The sequence below is a fragment of the Pagrus pagrus genome, assembly GCF_965226575.1.
Source record: "Pagrus pagrus genome assembly, chromosome: 17".
In the NCBI taxonomy this organism is placed as follows: Eukaryota; Metazoa; Chordata; class Actinopteri; order Spariformes; family Sparidae; genus Pagrus; species Pagrus pagrus.
Window position 1 is genome coordinate 11934354 of NC_140201.1, and position 23827 is coordinate 11958180.

The window sequence follows — 23827 nt, forward strand, 5'->3', positions numbered from 1 at the left end:
ACACACTGTACGAGGCGACACGGGAGAGAAAAGAGGGGGGATTTGAGAATGAAGAGGGGATGCAGCCGGGAGGAAGTGTGGATTTGAAGCTCTCCATCACTCTTTCGCACGGGAACGGGACGGAATAGAGAGATACTGACGACGAGCATCGCCAGAAGAGCCGGCGGAGAGTGGATTTAAAGACAGAGGGGCAACCTGTGCGCCCGTCCCTTCTCCCCCTTCTCCCTCCCTCCCTCCCCCCATCTGTCTCTCAGTTTTCTCTCTGTAGATGTTGACTAAAGTCATTTTTTCGGATATGAAGGATTTATCTAGTTTCTGTTAGAAGGAGGAGGCGAAGAAAACGCACGCGTCTCCTCTCCATCTCTCTCTCTCTCTCCCTCACCTCTCTCTCTCTCTCTCTCTCTCTCCCTCACCCCTTTCTCTCTCTCTCTCTCTCTCTCTCTCTGTCTCTCCCTCCGTTTTCTGGATGTGAAGCAGCATGCGGCCCGGTGAGAGCGTAGAGGGCTCGCGTTCGGCTCGCGGAAGATGCGTCGAGGCTGATAATATCGCCAGTATTCTCGCGCACCCCTCGTCGCCGGCGAGGAGGACGAAGAGGTGCACGACGAAGAGGAGGATGAGAGGGACGAACGAGAGGAGGATGACGGACGGAGGGATGACGGCGATGCGCTGTTTTCTGTGGAGTCTCGTTCTCTGCTCGCTCTCCTCGCGCGCGCAAGGTAAGGGGGATGCGACACGCGCACGCACGCACACACGCACACACACACACACACACACACACACACAAGTGCGCACTCGCACGCAGTGTGACATGAACGCCCTCATGAGCACGGTTTGGGTGAGACTGGGGAGTTTTTTTTTTCTTTTCTCCCCCCTCCTCTCCTCTCCTCTCCTCTCCTCTCCTCCACTGCAGTCATGAGAAAGATGCTGCTTCTTCTTCTTCTTCTTCCGTGCGCGTGTGTGAGGAGTGTGTGTGTGTGTGTGTGTGTGTGTGTGTGTGCGTGCGTGTGTGTGTGTGTGTGTGTGATGGTGTCTGCGTGCGCGTGAGGATGTCTGTGAGGTGTCTGTGCGCGCGCGTGTGTGTGTGTGTGTGAGGGGAAGGTTTGCGTGTGGGCGTGCGGGGTGCGTGCGTGCGTGCCTGGATGTATGGTGTGTTGCGGAGGAGAGCGGAGAAATAGAAATTGGCTCTCAGGGAGGATGGAGGGAGAGAGAGGGAGAGAAGGAGAGAGGGATGGAAGCGGCAACAGCCTCTTTCCCTCTTTCCTCATTTTCTGCTTGCTTCAGTTTGCTCTCTCTCTCTCTCCCTCTCTCTCTCCATCCTTCTCTTCAATACAGCCATTGAGCTGGTAGCCAATAAATATTCTTGCGGTAGCTCTTGGGCTGTGGCAGCGAACGTGAGCTGCTTATACCAAAAGTGTGTGCGGGGAGTGTGTTTGTCTCAGTGTGTGTGTGTGTGTGTGTGTGTGTGTGTGTGTGTGTGTGTGTGTGAGAGAGAGCGAGAACGTGAGTTGTTTATAGCGATGAGGCCGGAGCCTTACACAGCATTTTATCCCCCAAATTTCCACCAACTTGTATTCGTTTTCCTGTCAAAAGATGCCCTATAATGGTGGTGTCTCCCCCCCTTTCCTCTCTCTCCTCACACACACTTTCTCACCCCCCCTCCACTCTGTCTTCTGTCTCCCCTCCCTCTCTCTCTCTCCCCCCCCCCCTCGCTTTGCTCCTCCAGTGAAATAAAATGTTAAAATATTCACAGTATAGCACACTCTCTCCCGCTGTCTTTGTCGGTCTGTGTCTCGGTCTTCCTCTGCTTTCTGATTTGAGCTTCTCTCTCTGATCCTGCTCAGAAATGCTGTGTGAGCACACACACAGAGTGAACACACACACACACACACACACACACACACACCATATACACGTATAGACTCCAGTTGCGGCATCAGGTGAGAGGCTAGGGTTGTTTTCGTAAACTGACTGACCATTCATCAACGTATCTCGAGAGAAAGGAAGGGAGAGGAGGATGGAGTGGAGCAGGCTGAGATAAAGAGGAAGGAAGAAGAGGGGAGACACTGGGAAAGGGGAGACATTGGCTCAAGAGGAGGAGATGGGGAAGGGAAGAGAAGTAGACACAAGCAAGAGTGGGTTTCTAACTAAACACAAGCCAAGATCTTGGAGCTTCTGCAAACACCAAGCCAGGTTGATTTTGTCCAAAAAAAAACTTTCAAACAATGATTTGGTGAGCAGGAAAGAGGAGACTCAGGGTTGAAAACCCAGCAAGCAGGCAGAGGAAACATCAAAAATCCAACTGGAAGCTGCTGAGAACCATTTTGCCATTGCAAAGTCTGCATGATCCTCAGGAGTAGGGAGATCATGTGTAGGCTGAGTGAGCAGAAATACTATGGATTTCAAATCGACAGCGGGAAAGTCTAGACACTTGGCTTTGCACCATCACAGACTGCAGGATTGTAACATCACAACAGGAATCTCTAGTCTTTCCTAGCCTATTTGGACAGCTTTTCCCTTTTTATGGTTCACTCGATCAGACAGATGAGAGATTGTGATTCGTGGGGTGCCGACCAAGACAAAGGCGAGAACGGCGGGATTTCCTCAGGCACAAAAGATCTTATTTTTAAACCCTTGGGAGCAGAGATCCTGACACTGATCTCTTCATGGCTGCGTAGCCTGTGAGAGATCTCCTGGCGTAATATTTTCAAACTCTCAATCGAGGCTGGCTGAAGAATATTTTCAGCTAAATGGAAATTGAGATGAATAAAATGTCAGAGGTAAATCTAGAAGTTGGCAAAGCAGGCGAGCAAATAAAAACTTTTTTCCGAAGTGTAAAGGCTGAATAAAGTGGTAAACAAATGTGTAATTAAATGTCCTCTTGATCCATGCTGACATTTTGGGGACCAAGGCTTTAAAAAAAAAAAAAAAGAGGCTGGGAAATTAAAACCAGCCACAGCCAAATGCTGTTACATTTTGGCTGTGGCCCGCGAATTAGTCGACTCCATCGGCCATTGGCAGGTAACCAATCATTGTAGGAGCCTGCGATTCTAAAAACCCATCTAGAAGGTAAAGTAATGAAATAGGCAGTAATGGATTCACACTGCTGCTGGAGCCAGTGGACAAAAAACGTTGATTTCTCAACTTGCCTAACACATTTGACACAAAGACACAGTGCCGTTTCCAGAGAAGTGAGGTCCTTTGTTGTGATCCTGGGATTGAATTGAAGGAGTCCGTGTTCCACAAAGTCTTTCTTCAGAATGAGGACAAGAGGACAGTCTTGGAGAGGCCTGAAAGCTTCCTTTGGATCCCGTCTCTGACAGGTTATTATAAAAGGGTTGCTCTTTTTGTATATTTTTGAATGCCTCGAGGGAATGTAATTTAAGAAGCAGATTGCCGAAGTTCATGCCAACAGACTCACCTCAAATGAAGTTTTCCTCCAAGTCAGATGCTTAAGAAATTGCCGCACTTGTCCTCTGCTCATCTTCTTCCCTCCCCTGATCCCCCCTTCCTCTCCATTTCATCCCTTCCCCTCTCCTCCTCCCTGCTGCTCCACTCAGCTTAACTCCACCTCTCCTCTCTTCCCCTCTCCTGTCCCCTGCCCCTCTGTTTTTTCCCCTCTCCTCTGCTCAGCACTTCTTCTGTGCTCTCATCTCTTCTCCTCTCGGCTCCCTCGCTTCCTCTTCGTCTGTCAGATTTGTCCTGTGGCTCCAGAGGCTTAATTTACTCGCCAAACATGCTAAATCGCACGCGTGCAAATGCACACAAGACGAAAAAACCCACACACATTTTTCACCGTCTTCTTCAGAGAGCCTCGGTGTATTCCGGGCTACATTCAGCCTGTCAGAATCAGAACGAGAGCCGCGTCCAACCTCGCAACCTGCACCTTTGCAACAAATCTATGCTTGAGCTTCCTTTCAACGCCATCTCTAGGATTAACCTTACCGCGCAATTTTTTACTGACAAGCGCATTTCATCTGCACTCAATCAAAGGACTAACACGGATCAATCATCGAGGCCTAATTATCAATTAGACAGCTGGGTAATCTACCTCTGGTCATCGGTGGGCTAAGGGATCGGTTCGACTGAAGGCTAGCCTTCAGCATCTGACCAAGTAATTAACCCAGAAGGCTAAAAATAGCTAATTTCATTTATATTGACGAGCCATGGAAATGTAGTGCTTTGTTCTTGCAACATGGCTAAATTGAAATTTATCAGTCATCCCCTGGTAGCGTCTAGTAATTTAATGCTGGTCATCAGTGTTAAATTGGACAGGCTGCCAGGCGCAGTGAAGTGGTCCTCCAACCAGGTTTTATAACCTATCACTGGACATGAGAGATTGATTGGTGCAGTCTACACCTCTAATGCTGATTATAAATCATTGATTGATGTTGTCCATTAATATGCCGCTGCTGATCATTTACCTGTATTACTTACCGGTTGAGCATTTTGGCAGTCGTTCTCTGCTGCCAATTATCGATTGATATTCTGCGCACAGTTAATAATAAGGCTTATTAATGGCGAGCTTGGAGGCAAAATATGATGCTTGGATTGGCAAACAGAGGAGCATAAAATCTCTTTGTCTTTCTCCACTGAATACACACACACATAGACATGCTTCTGGACTATTAGTACCCCGTGTACGCACACTGAGGCAGACGAGCACTTTCACACCGAACGTTTGCGCAACACAGACTCTCTAACACACATTTAATCCCGTAGCTTATGGAATCCTTCTCAGGGAGGGAGATGTGTCTGTCGCAGAGTCAGCCTCTTGATCATATAAATACTTTTAACTTACCAGGGAAGAGCAAGAGGGAGAAGGGGGAAAGATGGGGGGGAGGTGAGAGTCAAACAGTCGTGTGTGGAAGTGCGCAACGTTTATAAGCCAGTTAACATGTGGAATTTCTGCAACATTCATCCCCGGGCTTTGGTATAACAGCTTCTCACCTCTGTCCTCTCTTCCCCTTCTGTTCCTTTATCTCTGCCTCTCTCTCACCACTCCTGTGCCTGCCTGTTTTTATGCACAAACATACTTATTTAATTCATTCTGTGCTGTTGCATCCTCAGCTCCATTATGTCCTCATCCGTCCCTCTTGACTTTTGTTTCACCTAATCCTCTCCTGCACTTCCAACCTCCTTTCAGCACATTTATATTTACTTGTTTTTCTTGGTATTTCACCCCCTCTCGTCTCCTCTTCTCTTTTGCTCCGCTGTTAACATTTAATACCAAAGCTGAAAGTTGTATGAAATAACTTGGAACTTCTATCACATTTCAGGTCATACTTCATTCTACATTTTCAATTTTTTAACAAAAAACACATTGTTTCCTGAAAGCAAAAACATGTTACTTCCTGGAGAAAGGTAGTTGACGGTTGAGTCTCATCCCCGGGTTGTCAAATTCTGGCGCTTTAGGTTGGCACCTCTGGTTGGACGCCAGACCAAAGGGTTAGTATTTGATGACTTAAAGGTAGAAGGTGATTCTGGAGGGAGAAAGTTGATTGTTGAGTCCCATTCCCAGGTTGTCAAACACAGACACTTTTGATTAGAATTTCGGGTCGAATGCTGACCCAAAGCATCGGTTTTTGATGACTTGAGAATGAGACTTAATGATCAACTATCTTTCTCCAGAATCACCATCCCTACCTTCATCGACAAGACTCAACCATCAACTATCTCTCTCCAGGAAAGTTACTTTCTGTTGTTTCAACCTTCACCAGATGGCTTTGGTTCCATATATGTAGTAGGTGATTTTATGGAGGAAATAACCAAACTGCATCCTCCTTACTAACCTGCGAACCCCCCTCATCATCACCTGTACCTGGTACACCGGCTTTTAACAAAAAAAGACACTCGCTTTCTGTAGATTGCTGCATTTTCGGCATTTGTGGACAAAGGATCAGTTTTAAATATGTCAGAGAAAAAATTGGGAGAAAAAGAAACAAGAAAGCGCCAATAGATGAAGAGTTTCAGCAAAAGACTGCACACCTCCAACTTCTCAGTGAGGTAACCAACTCCTTTTCCCTCAATAACTTTATCAAGTTTTCTCCTGGCATCGGGATGAAATCCTAAATACGGCTAAGTAGGTGCTTTTTCTTTTTGCTTTGACAACAAATCCTCCGCCTTCATTTTGTCAGTTAGCTATCCACATTATAAGTGATCCTCTCTGCTGCAACTCTGCTGCTTGCCCCTGCGGAGAGGACACTTTCAGTTTCTAATAGCATCCATCGTCCGACTAAGTATTGATTTTTAAAAAAGCCCTATCACCGTTTAACACTGGGAACACTGACTACTGGGGCAAGCTTACTGTAGTAGTCGCTCAAGAGGAAGAGGATCATAGAGACACACTACTGCCTGTGGTTTCCCTATACTATTCACATAGTATTTCTAAAATCATTCAATGTGTTGAGTTGATGGTAATCTATTCAACAATATTTTCCCTTAAAGAGTTTCTCCTAATCCGAAAAGTTGCCTGTTCATGTCATTGTTGGGATAATGGTTTGCTTCACACCCTAGGAGTGAGTACGAATCATCTCCCACTTTATGCCATGTTAATCCTTGTACTCTCTTTACTGTTACTACAGCACAAGTGCTGGGAACTCTCCCATTGAGTAGCAACCAACTATGTGTTTTGCGGTGCATAGTTTTTATATTCAGCTGCTCCATGCTCTCCCTCCATCCATCTTCCTCCAACCCTAATCGCCCATTCTTCTTTTCCTCTGCTTCCTCCCACTAACATTCACCCATGCTAAATTTATAATCACCACCTTTCTCACATCCCACATCTTCCATCTCCCCTCTTCTGTCTCTCCTTTCTGTCTCTCCGTTCTATCCTCCATTAGTCTTGCCGGTCCTCTTCCTCTCTCCCCCTCTCCTCCCTCCAGCCCCTATCCTTAGCAAATTTGTTGTAAGTGGTGATTGTAATAGGTGGTCGGTACTCGCAGACGTCGGCTCTGTTAATCTCTCATGTGTGTTTTCTCTCCCCCCGTCAACAAACAGGGTACACATTTAATTCCAGCTAGCAGGTTGCCAACCGAGTGGTGTGTTTTAAAATTGCTTGAGAGCTTAATTTACTCATGTATTTCAGATTTGTGTTTGCCTGCGATGATTTTGGAAAAACATCAGCTCGCACATATCGAACAGGCTGTTAAAATTGAAAGAAGTGATAACATGGTCGTACAAATTGAAATAAAGAGAGACTGCGCTCGCGTTAGTTGTTGTTCCAGCTGTTCCATGGCCCTGTGGATCCATAAAAGCATTTTACATGCAATTGCTTGTTTTCCCATAAGGTCGAGTGCAAATGCGCATTTACAGACTGGTGTCACGAGTGCAATAAGTGCGATCATACGTAATTCATCATTATTAGATGCGGAGACATGGCGACCTCCTGCAGGAGACATTAGCAAACTGAGAAATTATGGAATTTGAGGAAGTATCTTTCTAATAAGTCTCTCATGTATTTGATCACTGAAACTACATCACTGAATGCACTAAATGCACATACTCACACATCAAATGCATAATTACTGAAATCACTGTGTAGCACTCGAAATAAAGAACACAGGTCTGATTACAGGCTCATCAAACTGGCAACATCAAGGGTGTTTCTTAATTACTCAGAAGGTGACTTTTGGGAGAAATTAGGTTTTGTCAAGGCTTTTTGCATGCCTCTCTCTCATGCACACACACACACACACACACACACACACACACACACACACACGCACAGACCAACACACGTGCACACAATCTGTCCATCTTCCAAAGTCTCTTCATTATTTCAAAGATGATTAGAAGTAGACATGACGTGAACATGTCGAGTAGGCAAGCATACACTCTCTCTCTCTCTCTCTCTCTCTCTCTCTCTCACACACACACACACGCACACGCACACACACGCTAATAAATACACAAATATGTTGGGCACACCACGATAGCATGTGTTACCCTGAGGGTGTGACCGCAATCACACACACATGCTGAGGGACAGGAGACACACACACACACACAGACTCTCCCTGATGCCTTACGAGAAAGGCAGATGAGAAATTAACAAAGACAGACAGTCTCATATCCAGCTGGTGCTCCCTGTTCGTGTGTGTGTGTGTGTGTGTGTGTGTGTGTGTGTGTGTGTGTGAGTGAGGTGTTCCAATCTATATAAAGAAACAGGCAACATAGCCAGTATGTGGTGAGGTATTTCATCTAAGATAAAAGCTTGCACTGAAATGTGAAATGGTGTATAGTGAAATCCTCCTGCATAGATGGATGGACACATGAACAGCAGTGTCGGTCAAAGGTTCGATCCCTGGTGACAGGCAGAGCCTGTCCCCGTCAGACTGTCCTTGAGGAGGATACTGATGCCCTTAATGGCTGCACGCTCTCTGGGAAAACATACATACAGACAGTAAGCTGACATGAAATGCCTACAGAACAGGAGTGAAATGACATAAAAAGTACAGAAGAAAGAGAAGAGCGGACAGATGTCTAATTGGAATGCAAAGAATATAATGACATAGAGAAGGTTGTTCATTATCGGAGAGAAAACAGGCTGTGCAGGCAGCCCAAATCAAGTTGATGTCATGGCAACCAAAGATTAAGTCGAGCTAGTTTGAATACATTTGTTGTCAGTCCTGTCACTGTGACTTTGATTTGTACCTATTTTAGCGATGTGGCTGTCGGCATCTTCACCACCCTCTACTGGGTTTACTCAAGTTAGTGAGGGGGGAAATGGTCAAGGAAGCAAACAGCATTTGTGACCTCAGGAAGGAAAAGTGAGCTTGGCTTGTTTTTAACATGTGTTGTTTGTGTTAACCTTTATGCCAGAAGAGTGCCTTGGATCTTTAATTTTTGTTTAGCATTCTGTGTATTGTTCATCCTCAAGTCAATAAATGGATAAAAGTCCTAATTATTGACAGTTTCGTGTGGGGTTGCCAAGGTTTTACCAATGTTTACAGCCCAAGTATAGATTAAAACACTTGTTGAATGAGTAGAAGCTACAGAAACTCTTTAACAAATGTTTAAAACCTACTAGAAAAACATTTGCAACATATTAATTCAAATACAATATTTTTTTAATCATACCTTCACCACAGGTCGGCTAATGGTAATTGTGAATTCCCACTGAATCAATGTACGAGCCGCTGACATATCGTTGTAGGTAATTTTGTGCAAATGATTACACCTACCAGCAGTGTGATAATCTTATCTCATGAATATGGTATAAAGTGTTGATTAATTGTATTAATACTGATGTGCTATTCCCTTTGAGAAAGCCTTGAATATGATTTGTCTTTGTAATTTAACTCACCATGACTCAGCCTTTATAGTCGATCCATCACCTCACAGTTCAGCAAGCTCTCAGTTTCTTTATCTGTGGCATTTAGAGTTTACAGATTGGCTACTACTTTTAATACTTTTTGGTTCCTTGCCCTGCTTCTTAGGCCTTTATCTTATTTTAATCTGATGTCTTTATGGATATCAGATTTTTTTTTTTTTTTTGGAATGAGATTGTTTCTATGGTGACCAGTGAACATTAAATCATTTTTAGCTTTTTCATTTTTAGTGCATCACTAAGCAATGCAACACAGACACACACACACACACAAAGAAAAGGCATTTGCCAAAAAACAAAACAGTTTAGAGGCAAACAAAATACCTAAAATCAGATTACTGACTTCAAAAAAATCACAGAAATGTAGTTTAAATTGTACTTTGATTGTTTTATTGGTCCTTCATTACTATACGATTTGTATTTGTGTCTGGGGAGGTGTGAGAAAAGAATTGAGTTAAGCGAGATGTTTATGCATATGAATGAATACAGAGCCCTAAGGGACTTTATGTTGTCTTTACTGTGCAGTTGTTATTCTTATATTTGTGGAAAAAGACCAATTATAAGACATTTCTTCAGGTGTTAACGGTCAGGTCTCTAAAGAGACAGAGAACTGCTAAACTACACGAGTACACAGGACAGCCAGGCACACACGCATGAAGGTAATGTGATTAGTCAGTTTGCCAGACAAATGAACCCTCAGTGAACCCATCTACAGTCTTTGCTGTCAAAATACCTCAACTTCAGCTTTTCAACTATTTTAATTATCATCAATTATGGATGAAAGACACTAGATTCAAATTCTTTTGTTGTTGAAACTACAATATATCAAGTTCTACAATTGGCATAATAAATCCTATAGGGAGCAATTAGTAATATTCACACAAAAACAACATTTTGTTTTCCCAAAATTTAGAAAATTGTATTTGTTGGCTCAACTGTGTATTGGAAAGGAGAGAAAAAGAGCAGCAGCGGGTGTTTTTTGTGTGCTTGTGTTTAGACTGTGTGTGATGACAGGTATGCCCAAGTGCCCCAAACCCACAGAAACATGGCTGTCAACAGACATGACACGTACCTCCCTATCTTCACACACACACACACACACACAATCTCACAGGCTCATCACCTTATGCTGTTATGCTCGTGAGGATAGTTTATTGTCTATTTGTACTCTTAAATTAATTCCCCCGTCCGCCGTTATGAAATAGAATTTTTATTCCTCCATCATGGGATTTCATAACATGCCTAAATGTTTGCAAACAACAAAATAGTTGGAATTATTATGGTTCTAATTGTTTAGTTGTGCTTGCATGCATACACCGACCTCACCTTTGGGAGCGCTTTGTGTTGAGGTACCAGTTATAATGGTAATGATAATAATGAGCTGTAAAAACGCATTAAAGTGTTGATATGTGGAAACCAAACTGCAAATTAATGAATTAAAAAGGTAGTATTATTCTTATTTAAGCGACAAAGAAAGGTGAGAAAGGTTCCAACAATATTTAATATAGTTAGTTAAACTTTAAAATGTGTAATGCTACTACATTACCTACCTTACCATCTCCTGCAGTCTTATTGGCTCGGTGTCTCAGAGCTCTGCAGGTGATGCATTTCCTCCCTGAGTCATGATGTATTTCCTGTCTGAGTCTTGCGCTTTGGGAGCCTTTTTGTACTGTTGTTCGTCCCGTCTATGCATGTGTGCGTCTTTCCGTGCACAGGGCGCCTTTCTGTAGGTGTGTGTGTGCATGTGCACGTGTGTGCTTGTCTGCTTCATTCCCAGAGAAGACTCATTTCCCCAGCAGGCCCTGTCAGGCTGTTTCTGGGTGCACTCAGTTCACAGCTAGAGGCTACTGCTGTCACCTGCTTACCTAACATCTCTCCTCTCCTCTCCTCTCCTCTCCTCTCCTCTCCTCTCCTCTCCTCTCCATTATCCTCTTACCTTCATGTCAGCCATAACACCGATGAACCATATATCCCCATACACATTCATCCTGAGGCAACTCTACAGCAAAAACAAGTAAAAGTGAATTGGAACCTGTCCTTTAGAGTTGGCAGTAAAATTACTCCAAAGAGACTGTGCAGTCAAACGATTGCACCGAGAGTCCAAAAGTCCTATTTTTACACCAGTATTTAGTGCAAGTCTTCGCTAAAATTGCTGTTTTCAAAAGCTTTCATGCTTGAGTGGCCACCAGCGTGCCCCGAAAAAAGGAGGACACCTCTGCAGGGCACAGTCACAGCTAATGTGTGTACCATAAACACAAACATACTGTAGCATAAAAATAACTCATGGGCAAAGAAGTAGAAACAGACAAGACAGAGAGAGTGCATTTGTCAGGAAGCAGAACTGGCTTTGTAAAATAATAATAATATTGCATTAAATATTACTTTTCCATGTAGTTATCACTTATGGAGAAAGGTTTGCACAGACAGAGTAGATCCCAGAGGTGACGGCATGCAGCCTTCGTCCAGCTCGCAGACAAAGGCTCAGCGGGGTGTTGCAGCGGACAACATTAAACGTTTTGATCTTTGACACTGGCCGTCTGTTGCTCTCACACTCTGACCCTACCCTACTCTCTCTCCCTCTCTCTCTCTCTCTCCGTCACTGTCTACCCCTACCTCTCTCGCTCCTGGTCACTGGGTCAGACAGAGAGCAGATGCTTCACCGCACGGCCACAGCCAAACCTGACACCACAACACGTACACTCCCATTCTGTCACATCCCCTTGTTTAATGTGCTAGTCTCTGCGGAAGATATTTGTCACGTGTTTAGTGACGCTGAAGGAAAAGCAGTGGACACTGATGAAACAAAAGCTGGATTTAACTAATTTGATTGATGTAGGTTTTTACAGAGCCCCCTAAGGGTCGTGGCGAGAAGTTTTGTCAGGACTACTTTTGCTTTACCTCGCAATAACTTCTTCCTTACGTTCCTTCTGAGCCACACTATTATGAATAAAACACTCTTCTTTGGGTTGCAAATATTGGTTTTGATGTTTGTGGGGATGTGACTGTTGGCAAGACTCCTGAGATTCGTACCTGGGTTGATTCAGGTGAAGTCCACACGGACTGTCTCGGTCACATGTTGAGACATGAAGTTGAAGCATCATTGCTGTTCTAAATCAGGTTATTTTTGGGGGGGGAGTATCGATTCAGCCTGCAGCTGTTGTATCTTTTTTTGCCTTTTTGCCTACACATCTGATATAATGTTGGAATGTGCACGCACTGACTTTTTGTGGTCTCCTTTTGAGCTATCGCTCGCTTTTGTCAAGCTTTTTACATCCACCCTCCCACTTAAGGTGCTGCACTTTGATAAATCTCCAGCTGATTAAGACAAACACCCGTAACAAACTTCCTAGTCTTGTGCGCCTTCGTCATTTGTTTGGATTTGTTTTCAGATAAAGTAAGTACATGTGAATACCACTGGCACAGCCAACAATATATGTATACTCATTAAGCCAGAAGGAAATCTTTCCTCCTTGGCAAGCTTCCTGTGATACACTTTATTTCTGCTGCATTTAGTGCCAATGTCCCTTTAGATTTTACGTGGTTTTACAAAAAGTACAACAGTATAGCTAAGTGCTTCTTTGGCTTCGAAGGCATGGCAAACAATTTAATCTCCATTTTCTTGCTAGTAGGAAACTATAACCATATTTTTGGTTGAGACACATTCTTTCTCCCTCCAAGTTTCCTGAAGAGTATCTTATGAAAAAATCATTTTGATACAAAATGATTGATGCAACACATGAGAACACAACCAATTCCAATTCATATTTGAAGAAAGTTTAGGCAGAGTTGAAAATCTACAATAACATGTTAAAACTTTTAAGGACAACACAATAGCAGTTCCTTTACCACGTTATATCACATGCTATCAAAGGGAAAGGGAAAAAACTATTATAAATCAAAATCTTTGTGCTTCAGATTAAGAATTTAAAAGTAATGAAATATTAGAGGGAAACAGATCAAAGCGGAAATATATTGAATCTATTAATGACATACAATTTCAACTTGTCTTTATAAGAAAGATGTTCAGAAATAATGTCATTGTTGAACTAAACTGCAGAATCAAGAAAAGCCCAATACCACATATGATACGGTTTCCAATCTCACGTGCCATGTTTTCACCTTGCTGCCGCAATCATCCGGAGGTAATTTACTGTATATCCTTCAATAAACAAAGGAAGCGAAAGGCAAGGTACTAGTGAATGTCCAACTGCCTGGTCGAGGTTAAGCTGAAATGAGTTTCTGAGATCACAAGAAACAGAACAATAAAAGAGTTAGAAAGATAGAAGGACTTGAGTCCCTGGATCAGAATTGTGCCTTTATGGAACTGAAATCAATAGAATTATAAACCAATCGACTACAAAGAACGCTAGACTCCACGAAGGTCACCGCGCTTAAAAGACTTCACACAGCTGACCCGGTTCAAGACTCTGCAAAAAGATCTCAATGCCACGGTCCATAAAGCATCTGTGCTCATGTTGCTATATGAGGTATAAAGTTCGCGCAGCCACTTTGGCTCGTGTTTCTTCATTTGAAGGTAACAGAGCTGACGGGAAAGAGGTGATGGTATCGGGAAAATAGACTCATAGGTTGATGGATTTTGAGACCTTCTTTTACGATCCAATGATATTACCTCCATCATGTATGTATTATTTATGACCCTAGGTTACTTGGGCTATTTGTCGTGCATGCCGACTGTTATCAAGTGGTTGAAGGCGACATTCGCTAAAAGTCAAATGTGAGTAAATTTTGTCTGCAGTTGGGAAACAAGCCAGCATCTCTCTGACCAGCTTGTACTGTGATCACTGAGAGCCACTTCAGCTGTAAATTAAACAGGCTGGGAACATTTAGAAAAACCCCTGCCACCAAGGTTTAAATATTAATATGATGTCCGTTGCGCATGCATGCAGTATTTAACTTAAACGACTTCACACATTTAAGCACTCAAGTTTGCTCTGGTTGAGCCATTAACCCAGTTCAGCGATTTATTTTGTGTGTTCAAGTAAACTTAAAAGTACAGGCCGCCCCCACATAATGGAATCGAGGAGGATTATGGATTATATGGATTGTGTTGAAGACACTTCTAATAGGAGTTGGAGGAATTTATGGAGAGCCATGCATCTCACAGGTCAAACCAAAGGCATCTGTCACAGCCACAGGGCCGTTTCTGTCCATTGAGCAGATGCCATGTTGATTGGGTTTTGCAAACAAAAACTCTAGCATAAGATTTATTATTTCTTCTTTTTTATTCATGCTGATGAGAGGATGTTTTCTCCTTTCATTAAAAAGGAGACCCCGTGGATGTACATGTTGGCTTTGTAGTTGTTCCTGACCTGTCCAGACATCAGAGGCAATAACTCAAATTAACGACAGGTACTACCCTGAGATTTTACATATTTGAACATTTTAATACATCTTTAAAAACAAGATGTTGCGCAGATATTGCATCATACTCCTCGTGCTCTGTTATCTCTCATCGCCAAACTGTTAAATGTCATGTGGCATGACATTACTGGAAGTGCAAACTGATAAAGGCTGACAGACCTGTTGGGTTCAATTCCAGGACTGGTGAGCTGTAGATTAGGACCGAACTTTTGAAGTAAAACATTCAAAAATGAACTAAAACTATCAACAGAACGTAAAGAAATAACAAGTTTGACTTTTTGTCAAGAGACATCTACTGAAGTTATCATGCTAACCAGCTAGCCCCGGGCCTGAAAACCTCTTTCTCCCAGTGCTCCTGTGCTAGCAGCTATTTGGAAAGAGCTTTTTCTTTAGACAATAAATATTAGACACTGATATACACAGTTATAACAAACTACATGAACTGGTTATTAATTCAATACATTTGAGGCCACATTTGTAAGCTGCAACTTTCATCATTGCAATTAAAAGGAAACTAAACAGCAATAATTAAAAATAGTCAAGGAGTGTGATGAAAATTGAGAACTAAATGATTTCAAGCAGCAGTTTTAGAAAGCACCCTGCCTGCTTCAGGGTCCTTCAGCAAAGTGGAGTAGAACATTGAGTGACACCGATGTCAACAACATTACCAATGATTGAATAATGTGACTTAATGTGACGTATTTGAACAGCGCGTGAACTCAGACTCGCAAGTAGCATTATGAAACACCGTCTTATTGTCTTGCGGGCCTTGAGCGGTATTGAGAACGAGCTGTCACATTCAGTTTTACGCTGAAGGTGAAGGTGTGTGAGTGTGATTTCTCTCTTTTCTTTTTTTTTTTTTCTATTTGAAATGTTTTGTTGCTGCTGATGTGCAGCCACTCAACTTAATGCACCATGATATAGTGTCAACTGAGCGTGAGCTGTGGACTATCTCTGCTTGACTTGCGGCCTTCAGAGAATCAGTTGGCAAACCTGACATTTTCATCTTCATGCTGGCTAGTTTACACAACACAGAAAAGGTGAGGGATTTAGTTTAATGGCTTATGAACCAAATCTCATCTAGGCTTGTGATTGACACGCACAGTCTCAGTGGACGAGGCACAGATACGCGTGTCCACCCATCCGTCCACTCCACCATTTGTTGCTGCGTGCGAACATACTGCAGTTGTCAAGTTGGATTTCTGCCTTGAATGTTTTCTACTGATGTGCTGAGCTTGAAACAAGTGTCAACTGTCTATTTCTGATTTTATCGCGGCTTAGTTAAAAAATCTTCCCTGCTTTCATGTGCTGTCAGTGCTTCTATACACAAGCAGTTTCTCATGAAGATCATGAAAAATCAATCCCGCTCTTTTACTTTCAGCGTGTCTGAATGAAAGAACATGGTCAAGAGTAGCCTTATTAATGAACCCCATTCTCTTTTTAGGCTTATCCCCCTCCTCAAAGCGTCGCTTTATTTATGTTTCTATGCTTGATCTTATCTTTTTCATTTTGATAGCAAAACGCTTTGTATTAAAACTCTCAGATAACTTTGAACAGTTCAGAAATCCACTTTGAAATGGATGATACTCTTCTTTAATTGGCCCATTGTTCATACTATATCAAGACCAAAGGCTGCTGCATTCACAACGTGTTCACAAACCTCCAATGACCTTCTTCCAGTCCTGAAGAGCCCCATGATGCTGGAGGAGAAGTTACAGTGCAGAAAAGCTGCTTCTACAACTGATAATAATGATAAAGACAATATTATTGTCTCAGTTAGAGTCTAATTTGATTGAACGAATACCGTTTCCTGTGTGCTCACTGATCACCCTAGCTGTCCCCGTTTTAATTTGGTCGAGACGATACTAAATTGACTCCGGATGTGGCCGTCTGTCCCCTCGCCGGGAAGAGTTACGATTCAGAGCACCGGGGGAAATGGGTGTAGCAGGTACTAAGTACCAATGTAACTGCGGTGGAAACAGTGGGACGCTGAAATTATAATCGCACCTCCTCTTCACAGCTCAACGGGCTTTCAGGAACCTGCCAAGATCACATTTAACACACACAGATAGACAGACTCACTCAGACACTCGCACAAAAACACACATGCAGAAAGCAGCTGACGGTCGGGTCTGGAGCACCAACGCCTAATGTGTATCCGCCCACGCGCAGACAGACGCAAAGACACAGACCTGCTGAAATGATGTAGCTGTTCAGTTTAAGGGCATTGCCCTTTTTTTTGGTGCTATTTGTATCCAAACTGACAGTAGGCATCAATACTGAATTGTCTCCACATGTGGAAAAAAAGCCAATCACATATGAACGCGTGTAATGCACATGTCAAAATGTATTTTTTTTATATGGAAATTTTCAATTTAATAGCATGAAATGTCACAATTTTAATGTTTTCACGTGACATGTTGTTTCTCCGGGTGTAAAATTTGAATCCAATTTTTTTTTTATCTAATCACATATGAACGTAAATTCATTCACGCAAGGAAATGTAATTTTCTGATGTGGAAATTTTCATTGATATGTGAAGAAAATCAGATAATCTGTGAACATGTCCAGTTCACATGTGACATTTCCATAAGGTTTTATTCGTTTGCCGTTTTAATTTCATTCAAGCAATAATGCAACTGTTGGCAGTATTGCGATTTAAGCAGCTGATACATGCATAAATCCCCCGTAATAAATCTGTTTATTCCAATTACGTGAACAATATTGTGTAGGTGTATCTTTTTTTCCTTTTTTGAACGCGCTCGTCAAATCTGTATGCCCTCTGGAATTGCAGACTGCCATCAATCACACACTGTTGTGCACATTTTGGAAAGCAGTTGGAGACGATACATGCAGCTGTTGCACTCCCAGAAGCTCTCACCATTTGGTTTCAGACACAATGATTGGTGACAGCGAGGGGTCTTAAGAGAGTAAAGTAGGTGTGACTGTGGACACAGTTCCTTTTGTTTATTATTGCGGTTGTCTAAACTACGAACAAAACTGTTTTATCTCTGTAATTGTGTTCATTCAGAACAAAGCAGGCTATTGGGAATAAGCCTTAATTAATGCTTAATGGTAATGTGAAGAATGAACAGATAAGAGAAATGAGAGCGTGGAAGCAAACAGGCCATGCTCTGAAATACAGGAATACACGCTGGCTGGAAGGCACATGGAAGCAGGAAACTTATTTCTGACACCAATTTGACGTCTTTTTTATATGAAAATTCGGTATTTTTGTTCTTGACAGATTAGGTCAACTCACCTGACGTTGTTCATGACTGGAGAATGAACTGAGTGGCGCTACTTGTTACCGTATCACCTCTAATGTGGCGCCTGTGCCAAAGACAGGGTTCAGTATTGATTTTCTCTAAAAGTTGAGTGTGTGTTTCTGCGTTAAGTGGCGAGTATGTGTGTTTCTGTTTGTGCGTGTCAGTCAGGTGGTTTATCTCGGCTTTGTGAGAGAGGCAGCAAATCTCCCTGTAATTACAATCTGAACAGCCCTGACATTTTACCAAGACTTCCCAGGTGCGTGCACGTCTGTGTGTCTGTGTCGGCGCGTGTGCGTGTGTATATAGGTGTGTGTGCGCTGAAGGCCTTTTGTCTTGTGGGGCTGAAACAGCTGGGTGCTCCTCGCTAATTAATGAGAAACCTCATAATTACTGCTAACTGGCCTACTATAGCCGACACGGAGAGAGTCTGGAGACCGAAAGACAGAAACAGTAGGGAGGGACGGTGAAGTAGGCAAATATTGTAACAGTGAAGAGGACAGCGAAACGATAGAGACCAAAAAAAATTATCTGCAGCAACGTCCAACATATAAAACTGAGAAAGAACACACAAAAGTAGGTTAACCACTGATTTTTTTATCAACATAATCTTTTGTCACTCGATTTTGTTTGGGTTTGGTCATCAGTGATATTTGGTCAGACCTGCCTCATTTAGCCGTGATATTATTAGCCCTGTCAATCATTTGGGGAATAAAAACATGGGTTAACCTGCTCTCTGAAGTGTGTTCTTTCATTTTCTGGAATCTTTTCTTCATCAGAAGTCACACGACTTAGATATGGACAAGAATCCAGGAAGTCACTGCTTCCAGCCATGAAATAATCCGGCACTTTTTACACACCTTGCAATTTTTTTTATACTTCGTCTTTTACCAGATAAATAAGTAGGATATGACATGTTTTTTAGTGAGCTTCAGGGTCAAGCATAGACTTAAACTCCTGGACTTAGCTACCTGTTTACCTCGCTCCCAAGTGCAATGCCGAGCTGGGCAGTCAGCTGCTGGCTGTAGCCTGAAATGAACCCCACAGACAGGACAGTGGCATCGACTTTCTCATTTATCCAGCATGAAAGTGAATAAGCATGATTCCCAAATTATTGAACTGCTCCGTAAAACAGATGTTGCTCTCTTTCCACATTTCAGAGGTTAATCATGGGAACTGGTAGATAGATGTGGCTCAGGAGGTAGACTGGGCTGCCCATTTAATACCTGGCCCCTTATTTTTGAAGTGTGCTTGAGCAATTGAAAAGCTCTTTGGTATTAAAGCATTATATAAACACACTCCATTTAGCAATTAACCACTTACATAAGACCCACATTGTATGAAACCAAAATTCAGGGGAACGATACAGAATTATCTTATATAATCTCCACTTTTCTTTTTCCCCATTAAGTTTGCTCAGCGTTGGCTGACTTGTGACCTAATCCAGTGTTTCAGGTCACTGTTACTGTTCGTATGGAATAGACAGCTGTCTGGTTGTAGGTTCCTGTAGCTAATCAGAGCTCCCTTTGTCCAAAGTCAGCAAGCTGCCGCGAGAACAGCGAGAGACCGACTGAGAAAATGAGACATCTATGAAACTACCACAATGCAGCCCAGCGAGTGTGTTCATCGTAGTTATCTAATCCAATTAGGTGCAGCTGTACGAGCGCTTGCAGAACTGAATCCTGAACTGAAACATCAAATCGGAGCAAAAATATCCTGCAGTTGTTGTTTCTGGGAATTTTTATAAGGAGGCGCACACACAGTAGCAGTGCTGCGAGGACAAATAGTAGAAGAAGAGAGAGACGCATCAAAAACAGAGGAGACCAATATGAATATAGAGATGAGAGTGAGACGGGGAAGGATTGCTGTTTATACCCTTGGCTAAATGTCACTGCTGCCACATTGTTTTGATCAATTAGAGAGGAATTGCTAACCTTCACTGCATGTGTGTCTGTGTGTGTGTGAGTGTGGGTGAGTGAGTGCGTGTGTGTTTGCATGCACGCTTGAGATGTACATGCAATGTCACGTTTGTCTATCCCACTGATCCTCTTTGGTTACCCCAGGAAGATTCTTAAACCCAACCTTAAAAGGTCAAGTACATCAGTTGAGAGATATACACACACACACACACGCACACACACACTAACACACACACTCGGATTACATGACATGGGAAGAAAATAAACATTACGTTGACTTGTCGTGGCGATGAAGTTGAACCGGATAAATCCACACACTGCTGACAGCCATGTCTGAAAAAATAAGCGACATTTTCCTACAAAATAAGAGACCCATCCTTCAGAGCGTCCTGTTGTGTCTCTTGGGTTCTCGCTGATGAATAAAAGAACTGAAAATGATCACTGGTGTCATGTATATGTTGTTTGTTTGTCTCTGCATGTTTCCTCTGTTGTTGTGAATCAAAGAGAATACGTAATCATCAGAGACTGCATGTGTGTGTGCGCATGCTTACGTCACCGGTTGTGTTTTTCCAAATAATTTGCCCGGGGTTTAAGCAGTTGGCTATTGATCTGTGTGTATGTGCGTATGCCTGTGTGTGTATAATGGTCATGTCACGCTGTGTTGATTTTCATGTCAGACAGCAGCGCTCTCTCCTCACTCCATTACTTCCCATTCTGTCGTTTGTGTGTGTGCGTGTGTGTCTGTCTGTCTGCGCCTGTGATTTCTCGGCCAGAACAGTTCTTGTGCTCTTTCTTTTTTTTCTTCCAGGCTTACAGCTGTTTAATTGTTCCTTTAGCCGAGCTCACACACTCTCATGCACACACACACTTCTCACAATAACAAGGTGAAGCAAATGAAAAGCCCAAAACACTGCTCCACATCATTATGCAAGCGGACTGTGCACTGTCACAAGAGAGTTGCGAAAAACTGCTGAATTAAAATGGCTCCAAAATAAACATAAGCAACTGTGTGCAAAGCACACAGTCATTAATGACAGATGGAACCTGCCACACTGTATTTAAATACAGGAGCATAAAAGGCTTTAAAGGCAGCCTATTCTTTGTTTACTTTAAATTGTTGTTCTTCCCCTAAGGATGCAACATCCATTGTGATGCTAAGCTGGAGTTTTCCACTAATGTGTTGTCAGGTTTGAGATGTATAAAATGTTTTTAAGGAGAGTGCAGCTCAGAGATACAGTGTGGTGTTGGAGTCAGGATCCTTACATTGTGTGGCATGTTTTTAAGGAGGTAGCCAATTTTGGCTTTGTTTTAAATAGTGTTGCTGCTGTTCTGAGGGCGCAATAAGAGAACATGTTTCTGCAAATGGTAACTTATGTGTTCCATGTTGTTTAAAACTTTTATTTTATCATATGAGACACATTAGAATAGAAAATCATTTATCTAACCACTAGTTTTTTGGATTCATTGTTTATTTAAGTTTGGTCAAAATGTAAAAAAAAAAATAGTGAAAAACTCCCCGAAGCCCAAAGTCACATGTCTTTTCAGTCAAAAAAACCTGGACATACAGTATGTAGTTCAAAAATGTTCATTACTGTGCTATAAATCAGTGCAAAGCTAATTGGGGAAAAAAACTATGAGTTATTGTTGTGTTTATGTTTATCTGGGTATTATATCAATGTTCTTCTTCTGTATTCTACAGCTCACATAATTCTTATACATTGGCTGTTTTAAGTGCCAACAAACTCAAAACTGAAAAAACACAGCAACACTGAATCGAAAACCAAATCAAGAATAAGATAAGACCGATATACGAAAGGACACAGGATGGAGAATGATGTCTCCCTTATATAACTTTTCCCCCCCATTACATGGGAACCCCTTTGACAAAGCTGAACTCATATATTGCTTCCAGACAATCAAGTCTGTCTTTTTAAACAGAGCTGTAAATGGGATCATCAAGTCTTGAACTGATGATGTCATCAGGTGACACTGACCAAAGTTGGTCCGCAAACACCCAATTAGGGACTGACTTATTAGCAGGCCAGTGGAGTTTTGTTTGAGATTATACATCCAAATGAGTTTTATTGAAATGCACAGTATGGCTCACTGCTGTGACTCATGAGATCCATATCTTCCAGTAAAATGTCCCTGAGTGCTGTCGTAGAGGAGATGAGGAGTTGATCCATAATTCACTGTCCTGTGGAGCGGCTCCGGGAAGGATTTGTCTCCAGATGACATCACCACCACCACCACCACTACAGTCTATCTCTTTGTGAACTCCAGTGCCTTTCAGGAGTTCTTTTGTGATGAAATGTTGTAATTTACTTTCATGGTGTACCTTCTTTGCCTTTACCGGCCTCGTCTACTTCCACTTCACTTAGCGATTGCCTACACAGAATGCCTCTCAACAGTCCCCAGACAATAGGCCTGAACTTCTTCTATTCAGCTCAGGGGTTATACGTGTAGGTGGAGAGAGCATTAGCAATAGACTAATTTTTTTTTTTTTTTCATGGGTCAAAGACAAAGCAGGATTCACACCTCTTACAATGCTACACTTCCTTTTGCTGCAGTGCATTCAGATCCATGGGCTCATTGTGTTTGCCTGCATAACTTTTGAATATTTGCACCAGACTGACACCTAAATCTGAAAGTCACCTTTAACGTCTTCAGCGTCGTATTTTTAACTCCGTTGTAGTTGTTCTAAAAGAACTCTCTGCACTTTCATCCAGATATCTGTAGAATTGAAATCCCAAAAAGAAAAATAGCCTCAAAAAACAGAGCGGATTCAGACAAGGGTAGCTTCTTCACCCAGAGATGTGCTTTAGGAGCACTAAAATGTTTTAGGGTGAATTTTCTGCAGTAATGACCTTATCTTATGGGTCTTACCCCTGAACACAGCAATTTACAGAATCTCGTCCTGCAATTTATAAGAGCCTAGTCCTCCAAAACTCATTCAGCCGCTAGCCTCCACTGAGGGGAACGTCGAGGTCATTGGTCTTGGTTTCAGAAAATCAAACTTTTTGGGAGATATAGGGTTTTCATCTTGCACTATTGACATCTATTTGGCTGTTTGTGCTCCTCTGCCCAGCTATAAAATCTGGTAGTGGCGGTCCACTTTATGACGGCGATGGATAGGGTTCAGAAAAAATAGTCTGGATGAACTGGATATATTTACCTTGGGTACCATTGCTGTCTTTAAATTGTCAAAGAAGAATCCTCGTTGAAGTAGTCGTAGCATTGCCGATGAGCTCAACATCTACTCATCTGCGTACTTGGAATATGATCCCTCACTTAACATCATCGCCGTTTTCATCCACTGGCTTTCTGACAGCTGTGAGGGATCCCGAGGACCTGGACTAGTATCTATACACAAAGCACTGCTAATATATAGTGATCCCTTCGCTAAGCCCTTTATCGCTGCAATTAGCTGGATGTCTCTTAACGGCCGGAGGAGAAAAGGGCTTTAGAAGGGGCCGGCACAGGTGTGAGGCAGAGTCAGGGATGAAGAATGTATTCAGGAACTGATTCATTTACTGGCTGACTGACTGAATGAGCGGCATGCAGGCTTTGTACCTGCTGACTGGCTGGTCGGCTGAATGGTGAACAAAGCAGCCCGCTGATTGTCAGGCTGGCTTGTGTTTCATAGAGGTCTTACGTGATGCATAGAGGATTTGATCCTTAGCGCTGAGATACTTTCAAGAAATCAACAGGGCCTGAGCCAATGGGAAAATCTGCCTGGCGAGATAATACACACTCCTCTCCTCCTCTTTTCTCTCCTCCGCAGAACAAACAGGACAGTGCAGAATGTGAAGGTCAGCAGCTTTATGTACTTGGATGATGAGGCAGAGAAATCAGCTCAGTACGTGAGACACAGATGAAATAAAAGATGCGCTAGAAACTCTGAATGAACAATGATGCAATTACACAACTTG

The 23827-nt window shown here is 42.6% G+C and overlaps 1 protein-coding gene across 4 annotated transcripts in view; it reads left to right on the top strand.

Moving 5' to 3' along the window:
• Nucleotides 1–356: 356 nt before the first annotated feature.
• csmd3b (CUB and Sushi multiple domains 3b) overlaps nt 357–23827 on the top strand; it is a 341165-nt gene continuing 317694 nt past the window's right edge. For all 4 annotated transcript variants that reach the window (XM_084380344.1, XM_084380345.1, XM_084380346.1 and 1 more), the window contains exon 1: nt 357–716. In XM_084380344.1, the coding sequence (XP_084236470.1) occupies nt 479–716 (238 nt within the window). In that variant the 5' untranslated portion in view covers nt 357–478. The remainder of the gene's footprint in view (nt 717–23827) is intronic.